The sequence below is a fragment of the Galeopterus variegatus genome, unplaced genomic scaffold (assembly GCF_000696425.1).
Source record: "Galeopterus variegatus unplaced genomic scaffold, G_variegatus-3.0.2 Scaffold10909, whole genome shotgun sequence".
NCBI lineage: Eukaryota > Metazoa > Chordata > Mammalia > Dermoptera > Cynocephalidae > Galeopterus > Galeopterus variegatus.
The window spans coordinates 6,976-33,067 of record NW_007737020.1 but is presented as its reverse complement, the minus strand read 5'-3'; the positions used below and the strand labels follow the sequence as shown (position 1 = coordinate 33,067).

Genomic DNA, 26,092 nt, shown 5'->3' with positions numbered 1-26,092 from the left:
TATAAAAACGAATGAAATACTGCCATTTGCAACAACATGGATGGACCTTGAGAGAATAATATTGAGTGAAACGAGTCAGGCAGAGAAAAAGAAATACCACATGTTCTCACTCATTGGTGGGAGCTAAAAAATAAACAAATTAATTCACCCACATACACACACAAAAAAAACCAGGGGGGGTGGGGAAGAAGATGTAACAACTATACTTTTATGAAGTTGTTACAACAAGCAAATGGAAAGGACATTCTTGGGGGGGAGGGGAGAGAGGGAGGAGGGAGGGAGGTGTCGGTGATGGGCCATAATAATCATATACATTGTATATTGACAAAATAAAAATTTAACGAAAAAAAAAAACTTGAAAACATCTGAATAGATTTCTTTAAATGCTAACTTTTAATTCAGACACTTGCCATCCTGCAGACAATGCCATTTGGTCTCTAAAACACAGCAAAGTGAAAATGTGGTGATTATTCCATTCATTTAAATCATATAAAAAGTCAAAACAGCAAATTAGGACTACAAAGTGTTTTCATGGCCTAAATGCTTGGGCCTACTCTTTAATTAACTGACTGCCAAAATTCATTTATTTTGTTCTTTGATGACACAGCCAATGAGAACAGATGAGACATAAGACGATAAGGTTGGATGGGACAGAGAATTATTTTTTGAAATTAATAATGTAGTCTTTGGATTTTGACTGGTGGTTTCTGGCTTAAATTAAATCCTTTCATATTCTGAATATACTTGTTTCATCAAATTTTAATTTGCTTTAAAAGAACACATGCATCCAAGTTAAATATGAAAGTGTCTGGGATTTTTTAGAACAATATTTAAAAGTGATCAATCAAATCTTGACTGAAAGTCAATTGCTCACATTAACAGCACGAGGCATTTGAGAGTCCATGTAGCAGGTGAGAAGTGCCCACTGATCTTGCAGCCTGAGCAATTCCCAGATGCATGTGATGAGAAGGAAGGCAGGGAACAGTTGCGTGGGGTCACGGTGACTGTGTTATCACCCAGACTTTAATCACCTAGGGAGGGAACTATCAAAAGCATGTGATGACCCAGTTCCAGCCTGAGTACAATAACCTTTAAAAAGTAGTGCATATCACAAAATAAGGATCAATAAGTGTAAGATTAAGAGGAGCTGTTAACAGACTCACTAAATCACATGGTGAGAAAGGTGGAGATGAAATGGTGCCATGTCAGCCAACAGCAAATCAAGGGCCCTTTCCCTTGGGAAAATGTCAGCTGTGTTCATGGTAAACAGATTAGCACAGGACGGTGCTTAAGAGCAAAGACTTTGGTGCAAGGCTACCAGAGTTCAAATCTTGGCTCTACCACTTATTAATTTTGTCACCTTGGGCAATTTACTTAACCACTGTCTATCTCAGTTTCTCCATCTATAACATGGGGCTGGTTATAATCACTACCTCACAGAATTGCTATCTGGTTTAAATTAGTTAATATTTGTAATGCACACATATGTAAGTACTCCAGAGGAGTTTATTAAATAAAGAAATAAACAATAAATTGCGCCGAATCAAGCAGAAGGCAGGGAACTGTAGGGGTGGCCCAATCACACTTCCTAGGCCGACTGAAGCCTACACAGCTGTACCTGTTTAACACTGGATCTATTTAAAAACATGCTCTCTATCTGACTTGGTATAGTGTGTGTAGACAGCAGAAGAGAGACATAACAGGGAGTGATTCCTGGGAGAAGGAAGAGAATTCAAAATAGAAATGCTTGACTTTTGTCAAGTTACAGATATGAGGGTACTTGAAAAAGTTTGTGGAAAAATGAAACTAAAAGATAATACAAATTCTTCCATGAACTTTCTGAAGACCCCTAGTACATGCTTGCACACTGCCCATTTTAACTCAAGAGTCTTCCATGTAGGGGTACTAAGAAGTTTTTTGATTTAAACATTGTTTCCCAAAATATCAAAAAATATCACACATTGTGCAGTTACTATGTAACATCTTGCCCTTAGTCAATGGGGTTTATTAGTACGAAATGCAGAAAGCAAAAGCGGAGCTTCTTAACCATTAGGCTCTGACTTCTTCTTGGCTTAGCACAACAATGGCTTATTTCTCACTCACATCATAACATTCGCAGGTAAAACTGCTCTCCTTGGTGGTTCTTCTCTAGCTGATGACTTGGGACCCGGGCTTCTTCTGTGTTGAGAAACTTGTCTTAAACCTGTGGTCCCTAAAGTTTGCCACAGGAGAATAGAGAGGCTCTGCCTTCTCTAAGTAAGTTAATTCACATATTTACTCCAAAGCAAAATAAGAAAGTGAGGAAAGATATATAAAATATCATCTCAGCCCTAACAATGCCTGCAGCCCCAAAGAGCAGTAGGTATAATATGCTCCTTGGGCCCTGGAGTCAGGCAATCTAGGCTGGAGTCATTGGGTCCTAGGGCCACATGTGGTCCTGCATATATTGGGTCCTTAATAGATACTTGCTGAATTTAACAAATGAATTAAAAATAATCATAACAAAACATCCTGAATCTGTCCCTTACTAGCTGTGTAATTTTTACCAGAATCCATTGTAACTTTGCTCATTTGCCAGTCTCCCTTGAGAATTACCTCCGAGAAAGGCTGGGAGGAAGAAAGGAACATGGGACAAACATAGGAGGCAGCTTAGCAGCAGGGCAAAGGACAGATTATCTCAAAGTAACCCTTTCTTAAGTGGATTTATGGGTGGGTGGTTGTCTAACGAATGCTACAAAAAGAACTGTGAGGACTTCATTAGGACCAACAGGCAGGAGGAGAGGCTCTGTGTCACAGGAACAGCTCCCAGCAAATCCCGTCCCCTGGCATTTGTGCCCTTGCGCAGCTTCTTTCCATGTGGACTCAGGGCTTGGCCATGTGACTTAGGTGGCCAGTGGGACATCAGCAAAGAGATGCAAGCAAAGGCTTGAAAGGTGCTTGTGCATTGGGAGCGTTCCCCCTTGAGATGCTGTTCTGAGATCACCAAAGGGTGAAGAAGCCCAGGATGAAAGGCCATGTGGAGCAAGAGGTACAGCAGACCCATCAACTCAATGCAGCTGCATGAGGGGCCCAGGTGAGGCCAGCAGAGGAATGGCGTAGCCCACCCACACAGTCTGGGAGATGATAATTGTTTTGGACCACTAAGTTTTGCGTGGTTTACGACACAGCAAAGGCAAACTAACGCTATCCCTATCCCAAACGATAAACCAAATCTTGAAGCTTTTAAAAATGCAATCTAATCTAGAGCTGCAAAGTCTGATTTGCATCTCACATGTTGGTGACATGGAGATATGTGACAGCCAGAAGCAGGGGTGTTCTGTAGGACTGCCCCCATGCAGAGATGGGACTTTCCACCTCTCCCACTCTGCCAATCTCTGACTTTCATAGTAGGTAAATAATCACCACCTTTTAGTCTGCTTCCTCCCTGCTATCGTAAGTAAAAAAATGTTAGCTGTCTCTCATAAAGTCTGCATTCTTTGGACAAAGTACAATATTTAAGTGGTTCCAAGGGAAAAGTTTACCTTTTGTAAGCCACTGAGCATCAAATACCAATTATCTTAGGCCCAATGCCATTAAAATAGCACTTCAGAGGGAATAAAAAGCTGCTTTTTATTTGACTATATAATGGTAGTGTTCTCTCTTTTTAGTTGACAGAAGAAAAAATGCTTAATGTTGAAATAATACTTGATCTAAAGCAACTAAAATTCTGAGCAACTGAGCCAATAACCAGAGCCCTGAGGGCAGGGATCACAGAAGCAAGAAGCATTGATAATTGGGGACTTATCGCTGCTTGAAGAGGAGGATTGATAGAGTCCAGGCTGGCAATCCAGGGCTAACATTCCTTTGGCTCCCTGGTCACAGTGTGTCCCAGTCTTCTTCAGTGCTGCTTAGCAACACCAGCCTGGCGAGAATCTGACAAGTCCCCGGAAAATAATGGCTCACTTAGAGACTCCTGCAATTAGTAATTCCACCTAGAAGGAGCTAGCATCTTTGCCCTAAGGGATTCGTGTTCTTAGTATAGTTGCATCTTATTTATGGACTGACCCTTTCCTAAAGCTTTTCATGTGAAGAGGAAAATTAAAGATATATGATCAAAAGCATTCCATATTTTAAAGATAGGTACAAATAATCATAAGCTTTATTTCCAGTCTCTCGCGCTCTCACTACCAGAAGAGGGTCCTTCTCTTATTATGAACACAATGAAGGAGAAGAAAACAGCCAGCCCAAGCTCATCCTTTTTATAGGCTTAGCAGAGGCCATTTGCTATTTTAGTTGATCCTAAAAAGGGATGTATTCATCATGAAAAATCTGAGGGAAGCTTGATGAACTACCAAGCTCATCCTTTTTATAGGCTTAGCAGAGGCCATTTGCTATTTTAGTTGATCCTAAAAAGAGATGTATTCATCATGAAAAATCTGAGGGAAGCTTGATGAACTATATAGCAGGGAAACAGCATCTGTTACGACATGAAATCTGCTCAGATACTGTAAAGCTACTGCTTACTTTCCAGCTTCTCTTGATACCTCTACACCAACCAGTAGATGCAACTCTTACTGTAGAAATATACACTGTTGATGAAAAATTCTGGAAGGAGATCAGAGCAATAGCACAAACATAACTGTATTTCAGTGACCCTCCATAATGCCAAAGCGGTGATTTCCTCATTGCCAGCCTAGTGAAGTTCTGTAGTTGGTCACAATTTCCTCAGCAACTACTTTGTAATGTCAAAATGGTTCCCCAGGGCACATTTCTTGATCTGATGCTAAAAATCACCCGAAAACAGGGCATTTTGCCCTTTTGACTCCATAAAATGATCTCTGAAGTAATGGTTTGAGGTACTGCTACTGGATTTATATTTGCAATTTTACTCCCAGATTTAAAAAACTGTCAGTTAGGGTGCACTTGATTGGCTTCTGGGATGCCCCATTCATTTGTTCATTCATTCATTCATTCATGAGTCCCCACTGATTCTGTAAAAAGCTACTGAAAAACTAAAAAGTATGTGTGCTGGCCCATCAAAGCTTTCAGACCAGATGGAAGTCAACATGCCTCTGAAGTGAAAAAAGCACAGACATTTTTTAGGAAAGCAATCATGACAAGGGTGGGTGGGGCTTTTCCTTCACTTTCACCACCTTCCTCACCGTACCTTGCTCTGATGGGTTGAGATCCTAGCCTCGGTCCCAGAGCACTGCCATTCCCAGGAGAATTCTTTCTGGCTAATGCTGGGGATATAGAAGTTGTTCTTTGAGGCACCTGGAAGAAAACAAGAATTCAGAAATATTTTTCATAAAATAGCTTCCATAGGCTACTGTCTGAAAATCCTGCTCCTTTCCAAAGATTTGCCAGAAGTTACAGAAACTATGTGAAACCAGGAAGAACTATCTTTCATTCCTCACAGAAATATTAAATTCCCTAAACAAAATCAATTAAGGCTTTACTGGTAAAAGGCAATGAGGTGCATTCAGTGACCATTAAAGAGGTTCATCCTCGATCATAGACACAAATTTAAAGACAGACTAAGCTAATCAGTTTGATCCACTGGGCTAAAAATAATTGACCTCCCTTGGTTGGGCAAGGGTAGTGAATACTAGAAATGTCTTTGGGGTACCAGTAAGCCATTGGAAGTTGCATCAGATGACAGTCACCAAGATAAAGTCAAGCCCCATTTTTAGTTCACATCACAACTGCTAAACAGATAAGGAACTTATGAAATCTAGTGAGAAGCTAGGATATCAGGCTAGGACTTGGGACATAAATCATATGTCAGTGAGTTCAGAGAACCTACTGCAATAGATCCTGATGTTCCCACTTCCTCATCAACTTGTAATTTCTAATTAAAACCAAAAACCCAAACACTGTGGTTCAGAAGGTCAATTAGCAAACATAATACAAAACAGGTTTAATAATGAGAACACTGAAGAGTCTTCCAAAAGCCTAAGTATCAACAAGACTGTGAGGTACGGTAGGAAAATGTATTATTAGTTTATCTGGCAAAAACCTTGGTTAGAAGTGAAGTACGCCTCATTTTATAAAACACAGACAGTTTTCAATGAAATCAAATATTGTAGGTGTGCCAAAGGAGTTCATTATTTAGAAGAATCATGTTATAAATCCTAGTACAGAAAATTACTTTTAATGTAAAGTATTATCTTTTCTCTGCTTTAAAAAATTAATTTTTATTGTAATTCATTTTAACATAAAGATGCATCATGAAGTGAAGCAGAATGACCATGCCAGTGCTACCACCTGTTCAAATTAAATATCTCTACTACTATTTTTCCTTTTTCTTTTTGTAAATGTAAACGGTTGCAGAGAAGAAACAGCCTAATGAATTATGAAAAAGTCTTTGAATTGATCTAAACTCTCTCCCAGCTTTGTACATGCATGCCCACCACCTGTTCAAATTAAATATCTCTACTACTATTTTTCCTTTTTCTTTTTGTAAATGTAAATGGTTGCAGAGAAGAAACAGCCTAATGAATTATGAAAAAGTCTTTGAATTGATCTAAACTCTCTCCCAGCTTTGTACATGCATGCCTGCGTGCTTTACATAGTCGACCAATAACTTCCATTTTCAGTTTTTCCATCTACTGTGTCTGTGCTTCTGCCCACCTTATTTTCTATATTGAATTTTGCTCCCTAAGTAATTTTTTCTGATGGCATTTCTGCTTCCACAGAGGAGAACATCAACAAACAAAGCCATTACTGACTGTTTTCATTTTCAAAATAATGGAATTCTTGTTGTAATATCCTTTTGAGAAGAAAATGAGAAAAAATATTTGTAAGTCACGGAGTAAAAACTATTATTTTTTCCTGCAATTATCAACGGTATTATTTCCTGAAAATAGTGTGACATTCCATTTGCCACAGCCCCTCTGAGCTCAGGGGAATGGGTAGAAATAATCTGATGCAAAAATTTCTCCAGTGTTTTAAAATACTTCCAGGTTGGCTGCAGCCAGAAGCACAGCCACATTCCAGAATACTTCTTGGAATGAGTAATGAGTTAGCATAGGAAAACAAGAGAACCCAAACTCAGGACTGTTCTGTCCAGTGAGTTGGCTGGTCATTTTACCCTAAAGTCATATCCTCAGTAATGAATTAAGACTGAAAATAAATTATGACTTGGACTAGAAGGAGCGTTCCTTGAATGGGGCTAACTAAAATATCCTAAGAGAAATACTATCTTCTGAATCCCTCAAATCTGGTTTTACTTTTTGGTGTTAAAAATAGGCATAAATGAATTCTCTACTTTTTATTTGGAAGTTTTCAATTTGTCTATCCATAGATTCAGTAATCGACAAAAATGTCTATTATTCCATTTCTTACTATGGATAGTAAAATAACAATTTGGAGTGCCTCGGGTTGAAAGTTCTAATTCTGGATATGTGATATACGCTTCCAAGTCATTCAATTTACTTGAGCTTTAGTTTCTTGGGGAAAACGAAGGTCAGAAACAATAAATGACAATTCAAGTCTTAGGTTGGAAGAAGGAGAGACCAAAACAAACATGAGAAGGGAAGGTGCTTTGGCATTATCACGTTCTTCATTACGAAAGGTCTGGAATAGTGGTGATAATAACAAATGATGATGACGACCATGATGACAAAAACAACCCAGTAATATTACCTTTGGTGGAATGTCTTCTTCCTGTCGTAACCAAGAGCTTCGGTCAAACTTTTCAATGCGAGTGGGGAGAGGAGGGTTTTCAGAGGTGGGATCTGAATTCTGGCGTGGCATCTCGACGCGGTGAGAGGTCACATTCAGAGCCTCCTGGAACCCAGACAGGCCCTTTGTGGGCTGCTCGTGCACTGACTGGGAGGCTGTCAAGGCAGGTCCCTGGGATTTTACAGCCACCAGATGTGGGATCTAGCATCAAACCAACATTAGGCAGCATTATTAGAAGCAGCAGCAGATCAGCTCATATATCAATCAGCTGAAGGGAAAAGAAGCTCCAGGGCACAAGAACTGGGCCAGAGCCCATCACAGCCACCTATAACATGCTTTTGACCACTCTTCAAAGTTTTCCATTTAGAGCAATGTGTAGGGCTGACCTGGAGTTCCTAGCAAAAAGTTAAGTGATTTACTTGAGACTGCTAAGAAGAAGAAGCTCCAGGGCACAAGAACTGGGCCAGAGCCCATCACAGCCACCTATAACATGCTTTTAACCACTCTTCAAAGTTTTCCATTTAGAGCAATGTGTAGGGCTGACTTGGAGTTCCTAGCAAAAAGTTAAGTGATTTACTTGAGACTGCTAAGAAATCAGTGGAATAATGCGATGATAACAATAACTATATGTAGTGAACATTTATGGACCAGCAATATAATTTATTACAACACTTCTCTTCTAATATTACAAACTTCCTCCTTTAAAACCCCTAGCTTTGACTTTAGGGAGTGCTTTGCTCTGTAAAACAAGAACTGCTCTCAAGATCTCACTTGTTATGAACTCACTGAGTCCACTGTGAGGTGGACACGGTTATTCCCCTCATTTTACACATGAGCAATGCAAGGTACAGAGAGCTTAAAAGACACCCTAGATTTCACAGCTGACACGTGCTGGAGCCTGGATTGGAACATAGACATTCCGCACCCACAGCCATATGCCTAACCTCTGTGATACCTGCTTTCTGCTATACTGCCACTTATGGTATGACATATCCCTTGACACCAAGACATTTGTTGTAGAGTCTCACAGTTTGGCATGTGGTGATATTGTTCATGCAGGAAAGACATGCAATCTTTCAGTGAAATAAAGGCTTTTTAAGACAACTCATTAAAATCCAGAGTACAGGGTACTCCTTTACCATAACACTGCTCATGCTTTATTGTTGATGCTTATGTAAGCCTGTGACCTCCTACATCAGGAAGGTAGGCTCTGTGGAGACAGAAGCTGAGTCTGCCACCGTCATTGTATCCCCGAGTACCTGGCATGTGGTAGGTGTTCAATAAATCCTCTGTGCCTGGCATGTGGAAGGTGTTCAATAAATCTTGGCTGAGAAAGAAATCTAGGGTGCTTTCTAAATTAAATTGTTACTTCAACATTTATTTAGTATCTGCTTTGTACAAGGACCTATCAAGCACTCTTCGATCTGAAATTGCAGCGTTGGAATGTTATTAATGACAATTCAGAGGAAATTCTCAAAGCCCAGTTCAGCTGAACGTTATGCTTCAACCAGAATAGAAAGGATAGAATTTATATTAATGTTAAATATCATGAATACACTGAATAATAGTATTAAAACAAAGCACATTAAAAAAATCTAGTACAAAACACAAACCCATTTTAAAAGAGCCAAAAACATAAAAACAAAAACTGATGTGCCCAAAGATGCTTAATCCAATTAGCTGTCACGGAATATCTACATTTTTATTCCTTAGTCACTCCCAAAAAGTAAGTTTTCTCTCTACTTTCCTTTTACAGGGCAAAAGTACACTATAAGGTCAAAGTTTAGAATTTTAAAAGAGGACGTTTTACCTTAAAAGATAAGTTTTTGTAAAAATGTCTCCTTTTGAGGGCTATATACTCTTACAAAGAATTATATACTTGTACAAATTAAAAACAACCAAGGAGAAGATATGCTAAGGTGTCCGGTACTGAAAAATCTTGGTTCTCATTTTTTAAGGGCAAACTTAAAACACAAAGAATACTTGATTTTATCATTACTCTTTAAACTCCAGTTCAAACAGCATTTCATATTTCAAAGGTGACCTCGAAATATTTTCTGGAAGTCTTATCACAAATGGTTGCCTGGAAAAAATTTAAGACATTTGGGTGAAAAAAGCTGGATTACCTTTATTTTTTTAATGGAATTTCATAATGTTTTCATTCCACTTCATATTTCACTTTTGGTATATATAATTTAAAGTCCTGTAGAGCTTCCAGAAATTTCCTCCTTTCCTAAAGGCGGAGTAATCTTTTTCTTTACCAAATACAGACGTTTCTGACTTACAATGGTTCAGCTTACTATTTTTGACTTCATGATGGTGTAAAAGTGATACACATTCAGTAGAAATCATACTTCAGGTACTCATACAACCACTGTTTTTCACTTTCAGTACAGTATTCAATAAATATCCAACACTTCATTATAAAATAGCCTTTGTGTTAAATGGTTTTGCCCAACTGTAGGCTAATGTTACTGTTCTGAGCATGTTTAAGGAAGGTAGGTTAAGCTATGTTATTCGATATGTTAGGTGTATTAAGTGCATTTTGACTTACAATATTTTCAACTTGCAAAAGGTTAATTGGGATGTAAGTCAAGGAGCATATTTAGCTTAAGACAGTGGTTCTCAGATTCTAAAGTGCATGAGTCACCTGCAGAGCCTGTTAAATCACAGACTGCCAGGCCCCACCCCCAGAGTTCCTGATCAGTAGGGGCTGATCAGCAGGCCTGAGATTCTGCATTTCTACCAAGTTTCCAGGTGACACTGATGCTGCTGGTGGTGACCACACTTCAGGAACTACTGGCTTATGGTGCTCATTCTTGCTTCTCCTGCTTTTCTCTCCCCCTGCAAGCCTCTCCCTCCCTGGTCATTTCATTTCCTTGTTGTTCCCTTTCTTCCAGAGTCTCTCTCAGCCCAGTGCAGATAACTGATTTCCAGGGCTTCACAGGGAAGGCTCACAGGACCAATGAATGCTGTTTTTTAACAGGTAAAAATTACCCTTAGTACATATTTACAGCAGACAGACGGTCACAGCAGACAATTTTAAAGGGAAATTGAAACAAAAAAGACATACACTATAAGACAGACAATTTCAAGAGGTCCAGGACTTTTCTTCCAGATTCATCTTGTCCTGTCCTTTATTTCTTTAGGGTCAAGTGAACTGTTTTGCTTCCTAAACCCACCAGGGCAATGAAACCACTCTACCCACCATGATGACCCTTTAGAGTGAGTCCTTAATTCCCTTCTGCTGACTCACTGTCTGAACATTGTAGAAGCTCATGGCAAGATTTGTATTGGCTTTCAATTCTATTTCCCCATGAACTTTTTGAAGTATCCTCATACGCAGGATGTATATACATATATATATATATATATATTTTTTTTTTAAACTTATATTAACCTCAAATACTTCAACATGATAAGATAAGCTGCAAAATAGAAAACAGCCTCCTGCCTCTACTGAGGGGTAATTTGAACATCTCTTCTCCCATCATGGCTGTGTAGGGTACATACAATTGACATCCAGTTGACTTTGCTTTTGAAATTCCACGTCCCAGAAGCTCACCACATACCAAGTAAGATTAGTTGCAAATAGCCAGGAATAAAAAACAGAACATGTATACTTTGTGTGTGCATATGTGCAAAGTATTATATCACCAATAATTATTTGGCCATTGCATCAAGCAGAAGAACAAAGCCAGCTTTGAGATAAGACAACAAAGAAAAAAAAGTCCTGCAAAGATAGCATTAGATAAACTGAGGCCAAGGCATTCAATGTACTGCTTTTCCAAATGCCAGACTCATTTAAATAGAAGACGAATATTTCTAGACCACTGGAATTTGTCACATATTAGTTATCTTTTTATCATTAATACATAAATCATATGAACAAGCATCTTGATGTCTGAGCTCAGGAACCCAAGACTCAGACACATTTTCAGATAAATATCTGGCCATCCAACTTTAACCTCTTGTCACTTCAAATTCAGGAGTGAGAAATACCTGTACTTACTATTATTTTTAACTGTAAAATATACTGACAGTTTTAAATACACATTAAGAGACAGCACATTAAAAACAACAATAGAAGATTCTGCCCCCAAAGCTCCATCTTGAGCAAAGAAACCATTTTTGAGATAAAGAATTATTTTGGCAATTGTCAGCAACAAGGCTCCAGTAAAGCAAACATCCCTGCTGCTAACAGAACCACAGGCCACGTGGGGCCCTAAAACTGTCATTATAAAATAACAGGGAAGAAAGTGGGGTACTGATTTGCATAGGTAAGTTAATGCATTTGATTAGTTGTGTACAGATGTTACTAAGGCACTTCTAATAAAATTTCTTAAGCTTTCTTTTCTTTTAGTTAATTAATTCCTTTTTAAATTTGGCATGTATTGATTCTACATATTTATGGGATACAGAGTTATATTTCAATACATGTATACAGTGTGTGATGATCAAATCAGGGTAATTAGCATACTCATCATCACAAAAATTTATTTCTTTGCAATGAGAACATTTGATCCCCCTTCTGCTAGCCGTTTGAGAACATACAAAAAATTACTGTTAAGAATTTCCTATGCTTTCCAATAGTTAGTTTACCTACTAAATCCTACCATCATAATGTTTCAGTCTGTTCTGTTCTAAAGTATATGGCATAATTAATCGATTGTTACACTTTGCAAATTATTTCAGGATGAGTCCAATGTGTTGATATTTCCTGGGTTGGAGTCTGTCCAAAGAAACTTGAAAATCTATGAGAAGGCGGTAATAGTGAGGCATCTGGCTATACACTGTGTCTCAAGAAAACCTTGTCTTTAGGAAGGTAATGTGGCCCAATGTGCTGGCCCAAGTCACCAAGACATAGCCATTTCTGTGTCCCTCTGATCAGTTCATTTTAAGAAGCCCAAATTCTCCATTTCTGCTCTGCATCAGGAATTTGCAAAGAGCTCTTTCATGATAGTGCAAACACTAGCAAAAACAGCAACCACCAAAGGATCACCTTAAGAACTGGAGCAAAGATTCGATTGAATCAGACACTGGAAACAGTGTTTCTACTAATAACAGCATCAGATGGACAGAATGAAAGCTGGATAGTGTATCTAGGAGCAAGCCCTTCCGATTACTTTGATACCAGGCAAACACCTGTGTGCTGATTTATTACAGTACATGTCTACTAATTGAATAAGAGATAGATACATGAGGGAGACAAAGAAAGGAAGTGGTCCTCTCACCCCAGAATGAGGATACATGTGATTAAAAACTGGGGCACAATCAAAATATGTTTCAATCTGCCTGAGGATACTCAAAAAAGTCTAGCAGCCAAGCCTCTGCTCCAACCTCCTGCTGCCAAGACATAAAACTGTCACTGAAAAAGGGTGTTCTGGTAGCATCAGACATAGAGTGTCAACGTGCTAGACCATAACAACAAAAGACATCTGTTACAAACAATTTCATGGTTCTAGGGCACCTTTGAGCACAGGGGAGACTCTTTAAATGCAATCTTGTCTGAAGACAAGGGCCTGGATTATTTTCCAAGACCCACTTCTAACTCATATTCTAAAAAAAAGTATAGATATCCCCATGTGAATGGAGCACATAACTTAAAAGTCAGGAAGCAAATCCTTAGCAAGCTGAGATAGGGAATAAAGAAGCACCTCCTGTCACTGGGGAAAGGGGGTGAGGAGGCGGGAGGTACATGTGAACTGGTCACATGAAATCCAACCAGAAACAGCAGAGACGAGACACTTACTCCTAGTGAGTATGATGGCCTTGTGAACAAAATATGAATATGCTTAATACTATATCTCGTTTGCATTAGTCCCATGCAGCACATGCACATGCAGTGTTGCTCGCGGTCGTCCCGACTGTGAGGCAGGAAGTGCAGATGAGGACATGACTCAGGAAGGTGATGTGAATTGACCCAGGTCACCCAGCTGGGAAGTAGAAGAGCTTGAACTCAGACACACTCCTTACCATCTCCTTCCAGGCCTCTCTTATGCTAAATCTTGAGAGATAAGCAGAAATAGGAAAGAGGGCACCAGAGCTGTAAACTCTCTGAATGGTCATTTGGGAACCTCATATACAAAATAACACATATAAAAAGAAAAAAATAAAGTCCATCAGTGTAAAGCAGAAAAATCTAGGGGCAGAAGTTTTATATACAGGGATTTCAAAGTCCAGTGGGCTGATGGGAAGTACAGAGATATCTTGACCCTTATCAGATCATTGCTTGCCAAATAAAACCATGGCCAGATGACTGGCATGCATCGCAGAAAGCGAACACAATGGAGTGTTAAAAAAATTAAAATGCAATCTCATGCAATACTCATGTAAACAAAGCATTCTGTCACTGCTTAAAGTCTGTCAGGTGAAAAGCAGGGTGAGGCAGGCACACAGTTACTGCCAGGCCCAGACAGTGCCATGAGAAGGAACAGGACAAAGAAAAAGGAATCTGCATCATCCAACGAGTGCAAAAAAGACCTTCACATTCTGCTGATGTTCAACAGAACATCATACGATATTTTCACAGAACAAATATGACTTCCATTCTAATCCCCAAATGGCAAAGAATCTGAAAGGGGTGAGAACGCCCCCCACCCCTTCTTTTAACGCAGAGACATTAATATTCCTTTCTGCCTGAAATCTGAAAATCAGAGCCAACATGACATTCAGGACACAAAAAATTCTCAGTAAAAAGAGGGAGGGAGGAACTCACTAAAATCTGCAAATAACCAAGCATTTTCATTTGCTCTTACTGCATCCCACAAACGGATGAGAGAGGTAATGAGAAAGGCGATGATCATTCTGTTTTACCAAATGAAGCAATAAAAACACAGAGGATGAAGCCTTTCAACAACATTACATTGCTGATGAAAGACTGTTGATTTGGAAGGAGGAAGAGAAGAAGTGGATGGAAAAGTAATCAAAGAAGCAAAAAACATCTTGGTGAGAAGGTAGAGAGCTGAGTCATACAACAAATGCTGGAGCAGAGGTTACAATGGGGAGAAGGGGCTGGGTGGCAGCTTCAGTGGCACATGGGGCACGTGGGACTCTATATCACAGGAGACAGTGTCATGGGTACAGTGGCCCACTCATCCCTGGGGAGGATATTTTCAAATGTATATCCTGGCAGAGGATGCATGTGAAAAAAAAATGATAATTTTTTTATCTTCCTCTGGAGAGTTTAATTCAGGTTTTCTTATCAGCTGATAATTAAGATTCTGGAAAGCTAGAAATTGTGTTCATATCTGAAGTCTTGAAATGTATGTTTGGTTGTTTTGAGCCCCATCTACCACTCTAAGATAAGAAAAGAGATCCTGGAGAGTTTAATTCAGGTTTTCTTATCAGCTGATAATTAAGATTCTGGAAAGCTAGAAATTCTGTTCATATCTGAAGTCTTGAAATGTATGTTTGGTTGTTTTGAGCCCCATCTACCACTCTAAGATAAGAAAAGAGATCTATAAATAATGCTTTTGAAGAAAAGTAAGTACACTGCTGATGAGAAGCACTAAAACATCAAGAAGACAAGGATCCTCACATTCATTTTTATTCCCATCTTAAGCAGTGGGTGTTGAATCAAACCAAGATGATGAATCAAACCGAGGTAGATGATCATTTGTTCTTATTTGTACACCAGTTGCTCCAATCCCAAATTTAGGACCATCACTCCTTCTACCACTCAAATGTTTCATCTTCTAAAGTTTGATCACCCATTCTAAGACTTGGGAACTGTTTCATGAGTAGATGGATGGTTAGTTGGAAGCTGGATTTTGTTAACCACAACCAAGAAGAGAGGACTAAACATGAAATCCCCAAAGAATGTTCCCACGTACGTCTAGAAGTGCATGAAGCCAAGGAAGAGCACCAGCTGCTAGGAAGCCAGGGACCTTGGAAGATGTCACCCACCGGAGATGGCTCAGACTTATGGTGGCCAGGGAACCCCACATTGGGATTGCTTGATGACATAGCCATGTTGTCTGCACGCCCAACTGTGCTGTTTCTTTTACTGCTAGGAGCCTGGCCAGGAAGCATAGGGAAATGAGGAGGTCTCGAAAATGGTCTTGATGACATTTGCAAAGATCTGCCCCCAGGAATGCCATGACTTCGGAAAGCTCGGGGGCTGTGAACTAGTTCTGAATAGAGAGGATAAGCCAGGACATTTAGGGATGAGGACAAATGGCAAGTAGAATACAATGAAGCCAAAGTGGACAAGTTCAAATCAGAATGTGCTGGGTGGAGACTGAAAGAAGGAAGCCGACACTGCTCTACACTCTTCGCCCTTTTCTGGGTCATTTGTGTATGAGGGAGCTGTCTAGGGGAAAGAAGAAACTCTGGGATGCTTTGAAGGGAATCACTGTCCTCTCCAATGAGATCTGTAGGCATCCCTTTTCTAAACTCATGCTTGGGGCTGGGGACACTGAAGGCTGCATTGTCATGCATCAAGGAGAGGTCACTTAGTGATGCAGCACTTCTTAAAAGAGTCCAGGAACTTGTAAAGATGTATGAATTCATGCCCCTCGTGCCCTGACGCTCACGTGAGTCTCTAAGGCCCTCCTTAATTGCAGTAATGGAAAACTGGGGGCTGGCCACTTTGGAGATGTTGGGAGAGGACACACAAATGACCTTAGATCCTAATTCTTGAGTTGGCCTACATCCTTGGGAGCAAGATCGCTTTGGAGATCTCACTATGATCTTTGAGGCTTCCTGAGGTTTCCGTAGTTCTTCCAAACCAAGTCTAACAGGACAGGCTGGTCCATCTTCCTTCCGTGAGTGATGCTCAAACAGGAGTCTTGACTTAGAATCATTAATTCCTGCAGGTGCTATAGGCATTAGCTTTGTAGAGGCTTGTTTTTCAGCTTTTTGAACACCTGGCATGGTCAGGAGCTGTGAGTCTGGCTTAGCTGAGGATTTCAGGCTGGCATGGCTAGAAAATAGCTTAGGAGTGCAGAAAGGTGACACATCTCTGCCAGCCAGGAAGCAGCCAGGAAACACCGGCTGCTGTTTGACAGCATAGTGATTCAGCTTAGCTGGAAGGACAGGTGGATTATTAAGGGGTCGTTGCTGTACCTGGGAGTAGGATCACAAAATTGAATTATTGATCTAAGAGAAAGAGGCAACAGTTATAGACATAGGTAAATATGGATCATGTTTACAGACTATAAGGGAAAGTGATCAAAAATGTTCTTTACCTGAAATCAATGATTTTTTTTCTATAGACTTAGTTTTTTTAAGTTTTAAAAGAAAAAGTAATTTTCATTAAAATAGTACATGATCATTAAAAAGGGATTTAAATAATATATAAAAGTACAAAAAAATTGGAAGAAAAATCAATCTTTTGATTTCTACCTCCCATAAACCACCATCATTAACATTAGGACATCATTTCAAGCATTTTCTATATGTTTGTAAGGTAGAATATAAAAATAAAAAGATAGAACTATTTCTATAAAAATAGGAACTTACGTGAGATATCTGGTTCTGGTAATACTGTAGTCTAGAAAGCTTGAAAAGTGCTCTAACTATAAATACTTAAAGATGCTAGATAAAAATATAAAATAACCCAAAACATCCTTTTCAATGACTAGCTATGTTCACAAGAAAATAAGGGAAATCACTAGGTGTCACCAGTCACGATGGGACTGAGAAGCAGGGTGTGACGTCCCTGCGCTGACACCCTGACTCCCTGGAAGGGTGACTGATCTTGTCTGGAAGTTGTTATTCTGTTTGTTTGCTCTACCACTTGGTTATCACCCTTGTTTTCTGCTATCCCAACAGTTTTTAATTAGATTTTTAAAATATCTTATCAAAGAGCCAAGTTACTGAAAATCCTTCCTTAGTCTAGTAGTTCAAAAGTAGTGTTAGCAACAATGCTGGTAATTAGTAACAGGGTCCAGGTACGAACAGTAAATGATTATGCCTAGAATCCCATAAGTCCTCAATCACATTTCTCCAAGGAAAAGTCACTAATAGGAACTTACGTGAGATATCTGGTTCTGGTAATACTGTAGTCTAGAAAGCTTGAAAAGTGCTCTAACTATAAATACTTAAAGATGCTAGATAAAAATATAAAATAACCCAAAACATCCTTTTCAATGACTAGCTATGTTCACAAGAAAATAAGAGAAATCACTAGGTGTCACCAGTCACGATGGGACTGAGAAGCAGGGTGTGACGTCCCTGCGCTGACACCCTGACTCCCTGGAAGGGTGACTGATCTTGTCTGGAAGTTGTTATTCTGTTTGTTTGCTCTACCACTTGGTTATCACCCTTGTTTTCTGCTATCCCAACAGTTTTTAATTAGATTTTTAAAATATCTTATCAAAGAGCCAAGTTACTGAAAATCCTTCCTTAGTCTAGTAGTTCAAAAGTAGTGTTAGCAACAATGCTGGTAATTAGTAACAGGGTCCAGATATGAACAGTAAATGATTATGCCTAGAATCCCATAAGTCCTCAATCACATTCCTCCAAGGAAAAGTCACCACAGACAGCAGAGTTATTTGCATGGGCCCTAAGAAGCAGCTCTCCTTCACTCCTCCTTAATGTGAATTGTTTTGCATATAGCAGGGGAGCTTCTGGAATCAGATAGACATGTGTTCAAATCTCAGCTGAGCCACTGTTGACTTTGGACAATTACTAAATCTCTCTGAGCCTCAGTTTCCTCATCTAATGGGCATAATGATAGTACCTCACAATACTAAGGTTCTTGAGATGTTTAAATGGCATAATATATATAAAGCATTACATTATTGTCTCAAGGGCTGCTTTCTTTCAGGGGAAACGAACTTAAGCTAGGTCCCTAAAACCTTACTTATCTAATCTGTCTGTCCTCAGGCTTTTTTCAGATATTCATTCATTCATTCATCCATTCATTCATTCCACAAGTGGGCATACTGTAAATGGTCAATAAATATTGAGGATAAGGACTAATTTTGTTCTTTTCTGTGTTCCTAGTTCCCAGTTAGCAAAGGGGCTAAAATCATGTCTCCAGAAAATGTTGGTTGGTGAAGGAAGGAAGGAACTACTTTTTTAAAATTTATTTATGACTATCCATGAGATACAAAGCTGATTGTCACCCCTCATGCCCATGATGTGAGGGCCAGATTCATACTGGCAGCATACCCATTACCAGAAATTACTTTTGTACCCTGTGTCCCCACCCAATTATCCCCCAACCTCCCTCCCCCCCTCACTCCACTTTGTAGCCCAAGGAGTGTTCCCTCCCTCTGTGAGACCAACGCACTACTGTGGTCTTTCTTTCCTTCCTTCTTTCTCTCTTAGCTCCCACTTATGAGTGAGCACATGTGGTATTTATCCCTCTGTGCTTTGCTTATTTCACTCAACATAAGTTTCTCCAGGCTCATCCATGTTGTTGCAAATGGAAGTATTTCATTCTTTTTTGTGGCAGAGTAGTATTCCATGGTGTATACATATCTCACAGTTTCGTTATCCAATCATCCATTGACGGACATTTAGGTTGGTTCCATGTCTTGGAGGTATCCTGCCCTGACTTCTTGAATCCAGCCTTGGCCATGGTGGGTGGAGCTCTCTAAGGAGAGGCAGTTGAACAAAAAGTTCAGTTAAAAAAAGATACACCAAGAAGCCCATTTGGAGAGCAGTGCAATAATAATAAAAAAGTATTTCAAGTGGAAGCCGCATGAGCAGGAAACACAAAATGTTCCCATCGTCAGGGTAAAACTAATAGTCTGAAAATGAAATATGACTGCAGAGCTGAGTGGGTTCTTAAAGAAGAGGTGCATTTTGCTGTGATTGTATTCCAGCATGTTGCAAATAGCCTTAAAATTACTCTGCAATAAACACAGTGGGTTTCAAAAGTGGTCTGAACTCATACTAAGGCTGGATTCATGTTAAAGTTTCACAAGTACACAGAGTTAATCAAGAATGCATAACAATTGTATTAAACGTATTAAGACTCAGCAAGTTGGGTCAGGAAATGTCCTAAGTTTCTATGAGATATCTGAGGTTCACGAGGCTTAGAGGATCTTCTCTTCCAGACTGGCACGTTTGGAGGACACACACACACACACACACACACACACACACACGAGATGAACACAGAGCAGGTCAGCTGGCTGTTGGCTTTCCCATTACCAGAAGTAGAGCTTGTTCATGCAGTAGCTGCTGCTGCAAGATCTCTAACTGTCTCTGCTCCTCCTCTAACTGTCGCCTGATGTACTCCTGCAGAGGTAGGCAGCAGAGAATTCAGAGAAAGAGAAAGAGAGAGAAAAAGAACCAGTAATTCCAAAGGTGACAAGAGCTGCCAAGTAAAGTGTAGAAGGAAGGAGGAGAAAAAATACCCAGATACCTCCTCACAAAACAGGAAGAGCATGCCACACCAAAGCAAAAGCATTTCAAGTAGTCAAAAGCACAAGCCCTCTACCTGCCAACTGCTGGCAGCATTTTACCATTACTACTTGGTTTTAATAAACCCAGCTACATTTTAAAGTGTTCCATTACAGCTTCCTCTCTTTATGGACTACCTGGAATTAATAATGCCATAAAGTTCAGAGGCTCCTGTGCAAGCAGCAGGGAAAAAACAATTGTTAAATGCCACCGTGCACTGTCTTTGTAATGGAACTGTCCTGCAGAGTTCCACAGTGCTGCCAGAATGTGATTCTAGCCAAAAGAGGAGAGCCCGCATCAGTGACTCAAAGCCACAGAGACCAGAGACGGCATGAGTAGAAAAGCTCTTCTGAAGCAATGAAAGAGTAGGACTTGCTTCAGTGCTACCTTCAAAACAGACACACACGGGTGGGAGAATCAGATCTAGGGATGTCAGGGGACTCTGGCCTGGGTAGGAAGCAAGGTTGAACGAGTGGGCATTGCCAAGCTTGTGCATTTGACTTTTTGAATAGGTTGAGAACAGTTGCTTGATTAAGGATAAAAACCCGCTTCAGCTGAGTAGTGCTAAGAGAAGGTGCCCCACACCCCAGAGACGCCCGGGGCTGGAGTGAGTTCACGCCGGGCCGTCGCTGGCCTCCCCGACCCCGGTGGTACCTGCTCGTGCTCCGCGCGCCTCCTCTCCTCCTCCCGGCGCATCTGCTCTTCGTAGTGCCGCCGCTGCTCCCTCTCCTGCTGCTTCCGCAGCTCCTTCTCTCGCCTTTGTTGCTGTGGGGCAGCAAGCAGACAACCGTGAAGGCAACGGGCACTGGCGCGGGTGTCTGGAAGCTAGCAGCAGAGCTAACTTCGGACGCGAGCTCTTAACTAGAGATGCCCAAGCGCTCAAGGCTCTTTCTCTCCTGGGCTGTTGGGGGGCACGCTGGCAGGAAGGGGTGACAGAGATTCAGTGTCACTCAGAGCACCCTGCCTTTTACCGCTAACTGGACTCTCACCGAGACGTTCCTGTTAAGCACGTCTTTGCAGTGACTGGTGGGGTTTTCAAACCAGGGGTAGGTAACACCAATGCAAAATACGTTACTTATTACATATCATCAAACTGCTTATGAGGTTACTTCATAACGCTTATGTCATTCAGTCTTTCTGACACCATGTAGCGCAAACATTTCCTAGATAGAGAACCCAAAAGTAAGAGAAGTGAAGTGACATACTCGATGCCATACAGAAGTTAATGGCTGAGGGTACAAAAGAATTTATGGACTCCCGCCCAGTGCCTACCCTCCCTCGTATACCGTGACGCCTCTCTATATTTGCTCGGGTATTCATGTTAAGTGTCAATTTCAACTTCTCACTCAAATAGGATCCTTGTGCTCAGGAACCATCATCATCATCATCACCATCACGGTCATCTCCATCATATGTCCGACAGTGGACAGTGTGGTGAGCACTCTACATGCTGTACCTTATTTAACCTCCACAAAAATCTGAAGTAAATAGTATTATTATCCCCATTTCATATGAGAAAACGGAGGCACAGGTAGAATTAAGTAATTGTTCAAGGTCACGCCCAGTAAGTGGTGGAGCTGGATTTCAAAGCCAGGCAGTGTGCTTTCTTAGTTGTCAAGAAACCTAAAACAGCAATTTTGCAATAAAAAAGGCAATGACGTGTTACAAAATCCAGTGTATCTATTCACATCTATTTCAAAAGACTCAAAATTAAATGATCATAAAAAGATCTTTGAGAAAAACCATTAAAGGAAGAAAGCAAGTTATTTAATTATGTATTGTGTGAATTACATCTAATTCTAATCCAAATTTAGTATAAATATATTCATTTATAATAAAAATCTAATGATGATGTAAAAAAGCACAAAAACAAAACAGAACAAATGAAAAAACAAAGCCAGGCAGTGTACTCCAGCAACTGAGCTTGATCATTACAGAAGATGCAGAGACAAGAGGAGTGACAGAAAATTCACAGATTATACTCAGGAAAGAACATATCGGGGGAAGTTAGAACCAGGCCAAGCAGTTACAGAAGCCAGTGGTTCTCAAGTAGAAGTAATACCATTCCCCCACCTCTGGAGCATTTGCAACTATGTGGGGGCAAGTCTTTTCTGGTTGTCCCAATGACTGGGGACATGACTGGCATTTAGAATGAGGTGCAAGGGTGCCAAAAATCCTGCAATGCACAGGATTTTCCCATACAACATTAGCACCCCTTTTGAGAAAGGCTGCAAGCCTTTTGTGTCAGATCCCCATACTGGCACTGGGATCTCTTCTTCCTCAAATAAAAGGGTACACACCAGGGGGCCCATTCCCTTGTAACATTCTCAACAACACTTCACTGCATGGCTGAGGAAATAAAAGGTACGTGGAATAGAATGAAGCGGCTATAACACACTGACGAGGTAGCTCTAAACAACCAGGGAAACAGCTTTTGTATGAAAGTTCTCTGTCACAGCCCCGACTAAACCAACTTCAGATATTTAGAATACCAAAGAAGCCCAAGGAAGCCTTCGTGATGTAGCTCCCGCTACAACCTCTGAACCTGCTCTCTTCCAATAGCCTGAGTCTTGGGACATAAGCTGCATCTTTTGAGACTCAACATCTATCACTTCCAGATTGACAATTATTTGTCCATCTTAAATTGTAGGTGACAGGGAGCCACTGGAGGGCTCCCATTTATGCAGCCAAATGACATGATCAGTTCTGCATTTTCAAAAGGCCCCCTAACAGCCATGGGAGGGAGCAAGACTAGAGCTGAAAATCAGTGTGAGGCCAGTCTGTGGGTCTTGGCATAAAATGACAGGCATCGATGACGTAAGCACAGGCAGCTGGGAGTCCACGTGCACAATTGATGCTGAGGAAGGAGATGCAGTGAAAAGAAGAAAGAATAAAAACAATCCAGATTTCCGGCCATTCTAACAGGACTGCAGTGGACACCAACTTAGAAGTAGCAACTAGAAATAGGCCAAAATAAAATAGGCAGGTTTTGGTGACTGTGGGGTGTGTATGGGTGGGTGAAGCTCCTGGCAAGGGAGCACTCTGGGCAGAGGGATGGGAAGAGGAGGGAAAGCTGGGGTGGGCTGGGGATGAGGATGAGTCATGTCCCAGACATGCAATTATTGGTTTAACAGAAATATAATACAGGAAGATGCGAGGAGAATACATCAATATATAGGAACCAACTGAATAATTTGGATTACAGATCCAAAACAAAGACATTTCCAATACTCATCTGAAGTGAACCAGTGCCAGCACAGAGAATAAAATAATTATGTGTATAGATCTGGCTCCTGGCAGGAAACAGCCCTAATTTAGTTAACATTTCTAGTTATTTACTCCAACCATTGGTCTCTTTCTTAAGGAAAAAAAATGATCAAGCCTTTTGAAAATTTAGCTGATTTTTATGTGAAGGATTTGTACATTTTCAACCCCTTTGCCAGGAATCAATACTGTTTTATAATTGCATGCCACTCAAGTCCCCATGCAAGGTGTATATGGTATTGATTACAACTCAAGAGAGTCTGTGTTTCCCAAGTACTCTGTAGTTTCTGAGAAAGACACTCAAAAGTGACTAATAATTAATAATGATCTCACTCAGATCAGCTGCCACTAACACATGGAAGCATCTGCCAGGGCTTTGGTTCCTGTGGAGAGGTTGGAAAAATAAATCACTTCCCCAACCTTCTGAGGGCACCCTGCCAATTTCCAGCTGCTGTGTCTTAATGTTACTGCCTTTCCTGGAAAATGTTTGCTTTCTCTCCTCCTGGGCATGAGGCTATTTGAAGGGACATACCAAAACATGTCAGAGAAAGAGCACATCTGTGGCTTTAGACAGATACCTTTAAGAGGCTTTGATGACTCTCGCTAGAAGCAGCTCTCTGAGGGCAAGGCCTGTGCTTGACTCCTGCTGTACCCCAACTCCTCATTGCAGGGCCCAGCACCTGGCAGGTGCACATAAGTTTGTTAAAGTGAACAGAGTGAGAAACTGGAAGTAAAAGAAGACAGTTTGGTATCCCCTCAAATTTCTCTGCAGTATTTCTCCCCTACCAATACTTATGGTTTATATCACACTGTTCCTTACATTGTGGTTTTTTAAATATGTTTTATCAACTTTGCAATCTAGGTTGAAAGCTATCTGTTCCATTCCAGTTTCAATTTCCCATTGTTTCCCATACACGGCTTGGCACCACTGACATAAGGGTATTTTTAAAAGTTAGCAGAAAAATAGAATTAAAAGATAATATGAATCATTCCATAAAATTTTTGCAGACCCCTCATATTTGTTGCATTGAATACTGCAGATTGGGTAAGCAGCAGAAGGGGTGAAAGCCTTGCAGAGCTCTGGACCAGACCTCTGCTCTTCTATGCTCTTCTTAGACAGCCCTCATGGGCCAGAGCATTCTTTTGTGCTGAGCAAAGTCAGAGCCTGAGAATGTTCTTTTAAAAAGAGAGCTGCCTACAGTTGGCATTGGAATGGTCCCTATTTGCCATCTCACAGAAAGGCATGCAAATAAAATGAGGAAATAACAGTCTAAGCTAGAGGAAGTGGAAAAGGGAAGAATCAAATAGTATTTCTAAATTTTATTAAAATTATGCACAGTGATAACAGTGGTCTTGCTGTCAAAAAAATGGCTTAAACCAACTAAAAGTCTTGGCAGGGAACTCCACCTATACTAAACTGCCTGGAAGTATATTTTCATCTACATCCTCTTGGAGGCATTGCCAAAGCTTATATTCCCTAAAAGGAGACATTTGGTGGGTTCTTATAAGTTTCTTAGTTTTTTTTTTTCTGGGTGGGGGATGAGTGGTAATATCTACTCTGAAAGTTTTCCAAGCCAAAGTCATTGCTGCTTTGCTCTATGGAGTAGATCGCCAGGGCTTTCTTGTTCCTTTTGTCTTCTGTTGGTGTTTTCCAAGAAAGATTCTTTTTGAGGACGGTTTTGATCCTCCCCGTGGGCATTACCCTCAAGCCACCTCCAGGCTGAGGCTGTGTGGCTGAACTTCCAAGCATATGAACCGGCTAGTTAATTTTAATGAGGAAATATGAATCCGGTCCTCCTGCTCAGGGACCATCAAAGGTAATACCCTTATCCCAAGTTGACTATGCACAATTTCTGGTCTTTAAAGTCTTCCTAGAGAATATCACTTCAACCCTTAAATACTGAATTCTGATTAAAGGCCTAGTTATAAGAAATAATCCTCCTGGATGTTCATCACAAAAGTTGTGGAGTCGATCTTTCTTTCCCTCTGTTTCTTTACATGCTCTTAGACAAGCAGGAAGGTGTGCACCTGCACCAGCATGCTCTGGCTCTTGGAAGTGACTTTGATGAACTGTTATGTCATAAAACTGCATTTTTTGATGTTATCAGAATTGCTGAATAAAGCTAACCACTGTGTCTATGGTGGGAATATTGTCTCAGACATTATTCATAACACTACTCGACCATGACCAGGCAAGTGTAAAGGTTTTCAACAATCTCAGAAAGCATGTCTGAGTAACTGGCTTACTTTTATCTGATGGGCAGCATGAACTTTGAACCACTGGTGTGTGCCACTTTTCTGAGGTGTGAGGACTCTCAGAACCAGGTTGGTGGTTTACCTTAGGCAACTGCACTGAACACCGTGTTGTGCAGGTATTCTCTGAACTGACCCCTGTTCCTGCCTTCATCTTATTTTTCTCTTCTACCTTATTGCTATGGGTGAAATGTGTCCCCCAAAAGTTCATATATTGGAAACTTGACCTCCATCATGACATTGTTAAGAGGGTGGGAAATCCGATTACAGTATTTGAAAGGCAGAGCCTTTAAGTGATGATTAGATTGTGAGGACTGTGCCCTTGTGAATGGATTGATCCATTCACGGAGTAACAGGCATAGTTCTGATGGCTTTATAAGTACAGCAAGTGAGGAAATTAGCTCTCTCTTGCTCAGTCCATTCTCACCATGTGACACCCTGCATTGCTGTAGAGAATCACCACCCAGACAAGGTCCTCACCAGATGCACCTCCTGGACTGTGGGCTTCCCAACCTCCAAAACTGTAAGAAATAAATTTCATTTCTCT

The 26,092-nt window shown here is 40.6% G+C and overlaps 1 protein-coding gene across 1 annotated transcript in view; it reads right to left on the bottom strand.

Annotated features, from left to right (window-relative positions):
* LOC103610313 (TRAF2 and NCK-interacting protein kinase-like) overlaps nt 1–16,542 on the bottom strand; it is a gene marked incomplete at its 3' end in the record, with an annotated part of 26,035 nt that extends 9,493 nt beyond the window's left edge. The window contains exons 1-3 of the mRNA XM_008594504.1: nt 15,574–16,542; nt 7,627–7,866; nt 5,147–5,253 (exon numbers count right to left, since the gene is read on the bottom strand). Of these exons, the coding sequence (XP_008592726.1) occupies nt 5,147–5,253; nt 7,627–7,866; nt 15,574–16,542 (1,316 nt within the window). The remainder of the gene's footprint in view (nt 1–5,146; nt 5,254–7,626; nt 7,867–15,573) is intronic.
* Between the last annotated feature and the right edge of the window lie 9,550 nt (nt 16,543–26,092).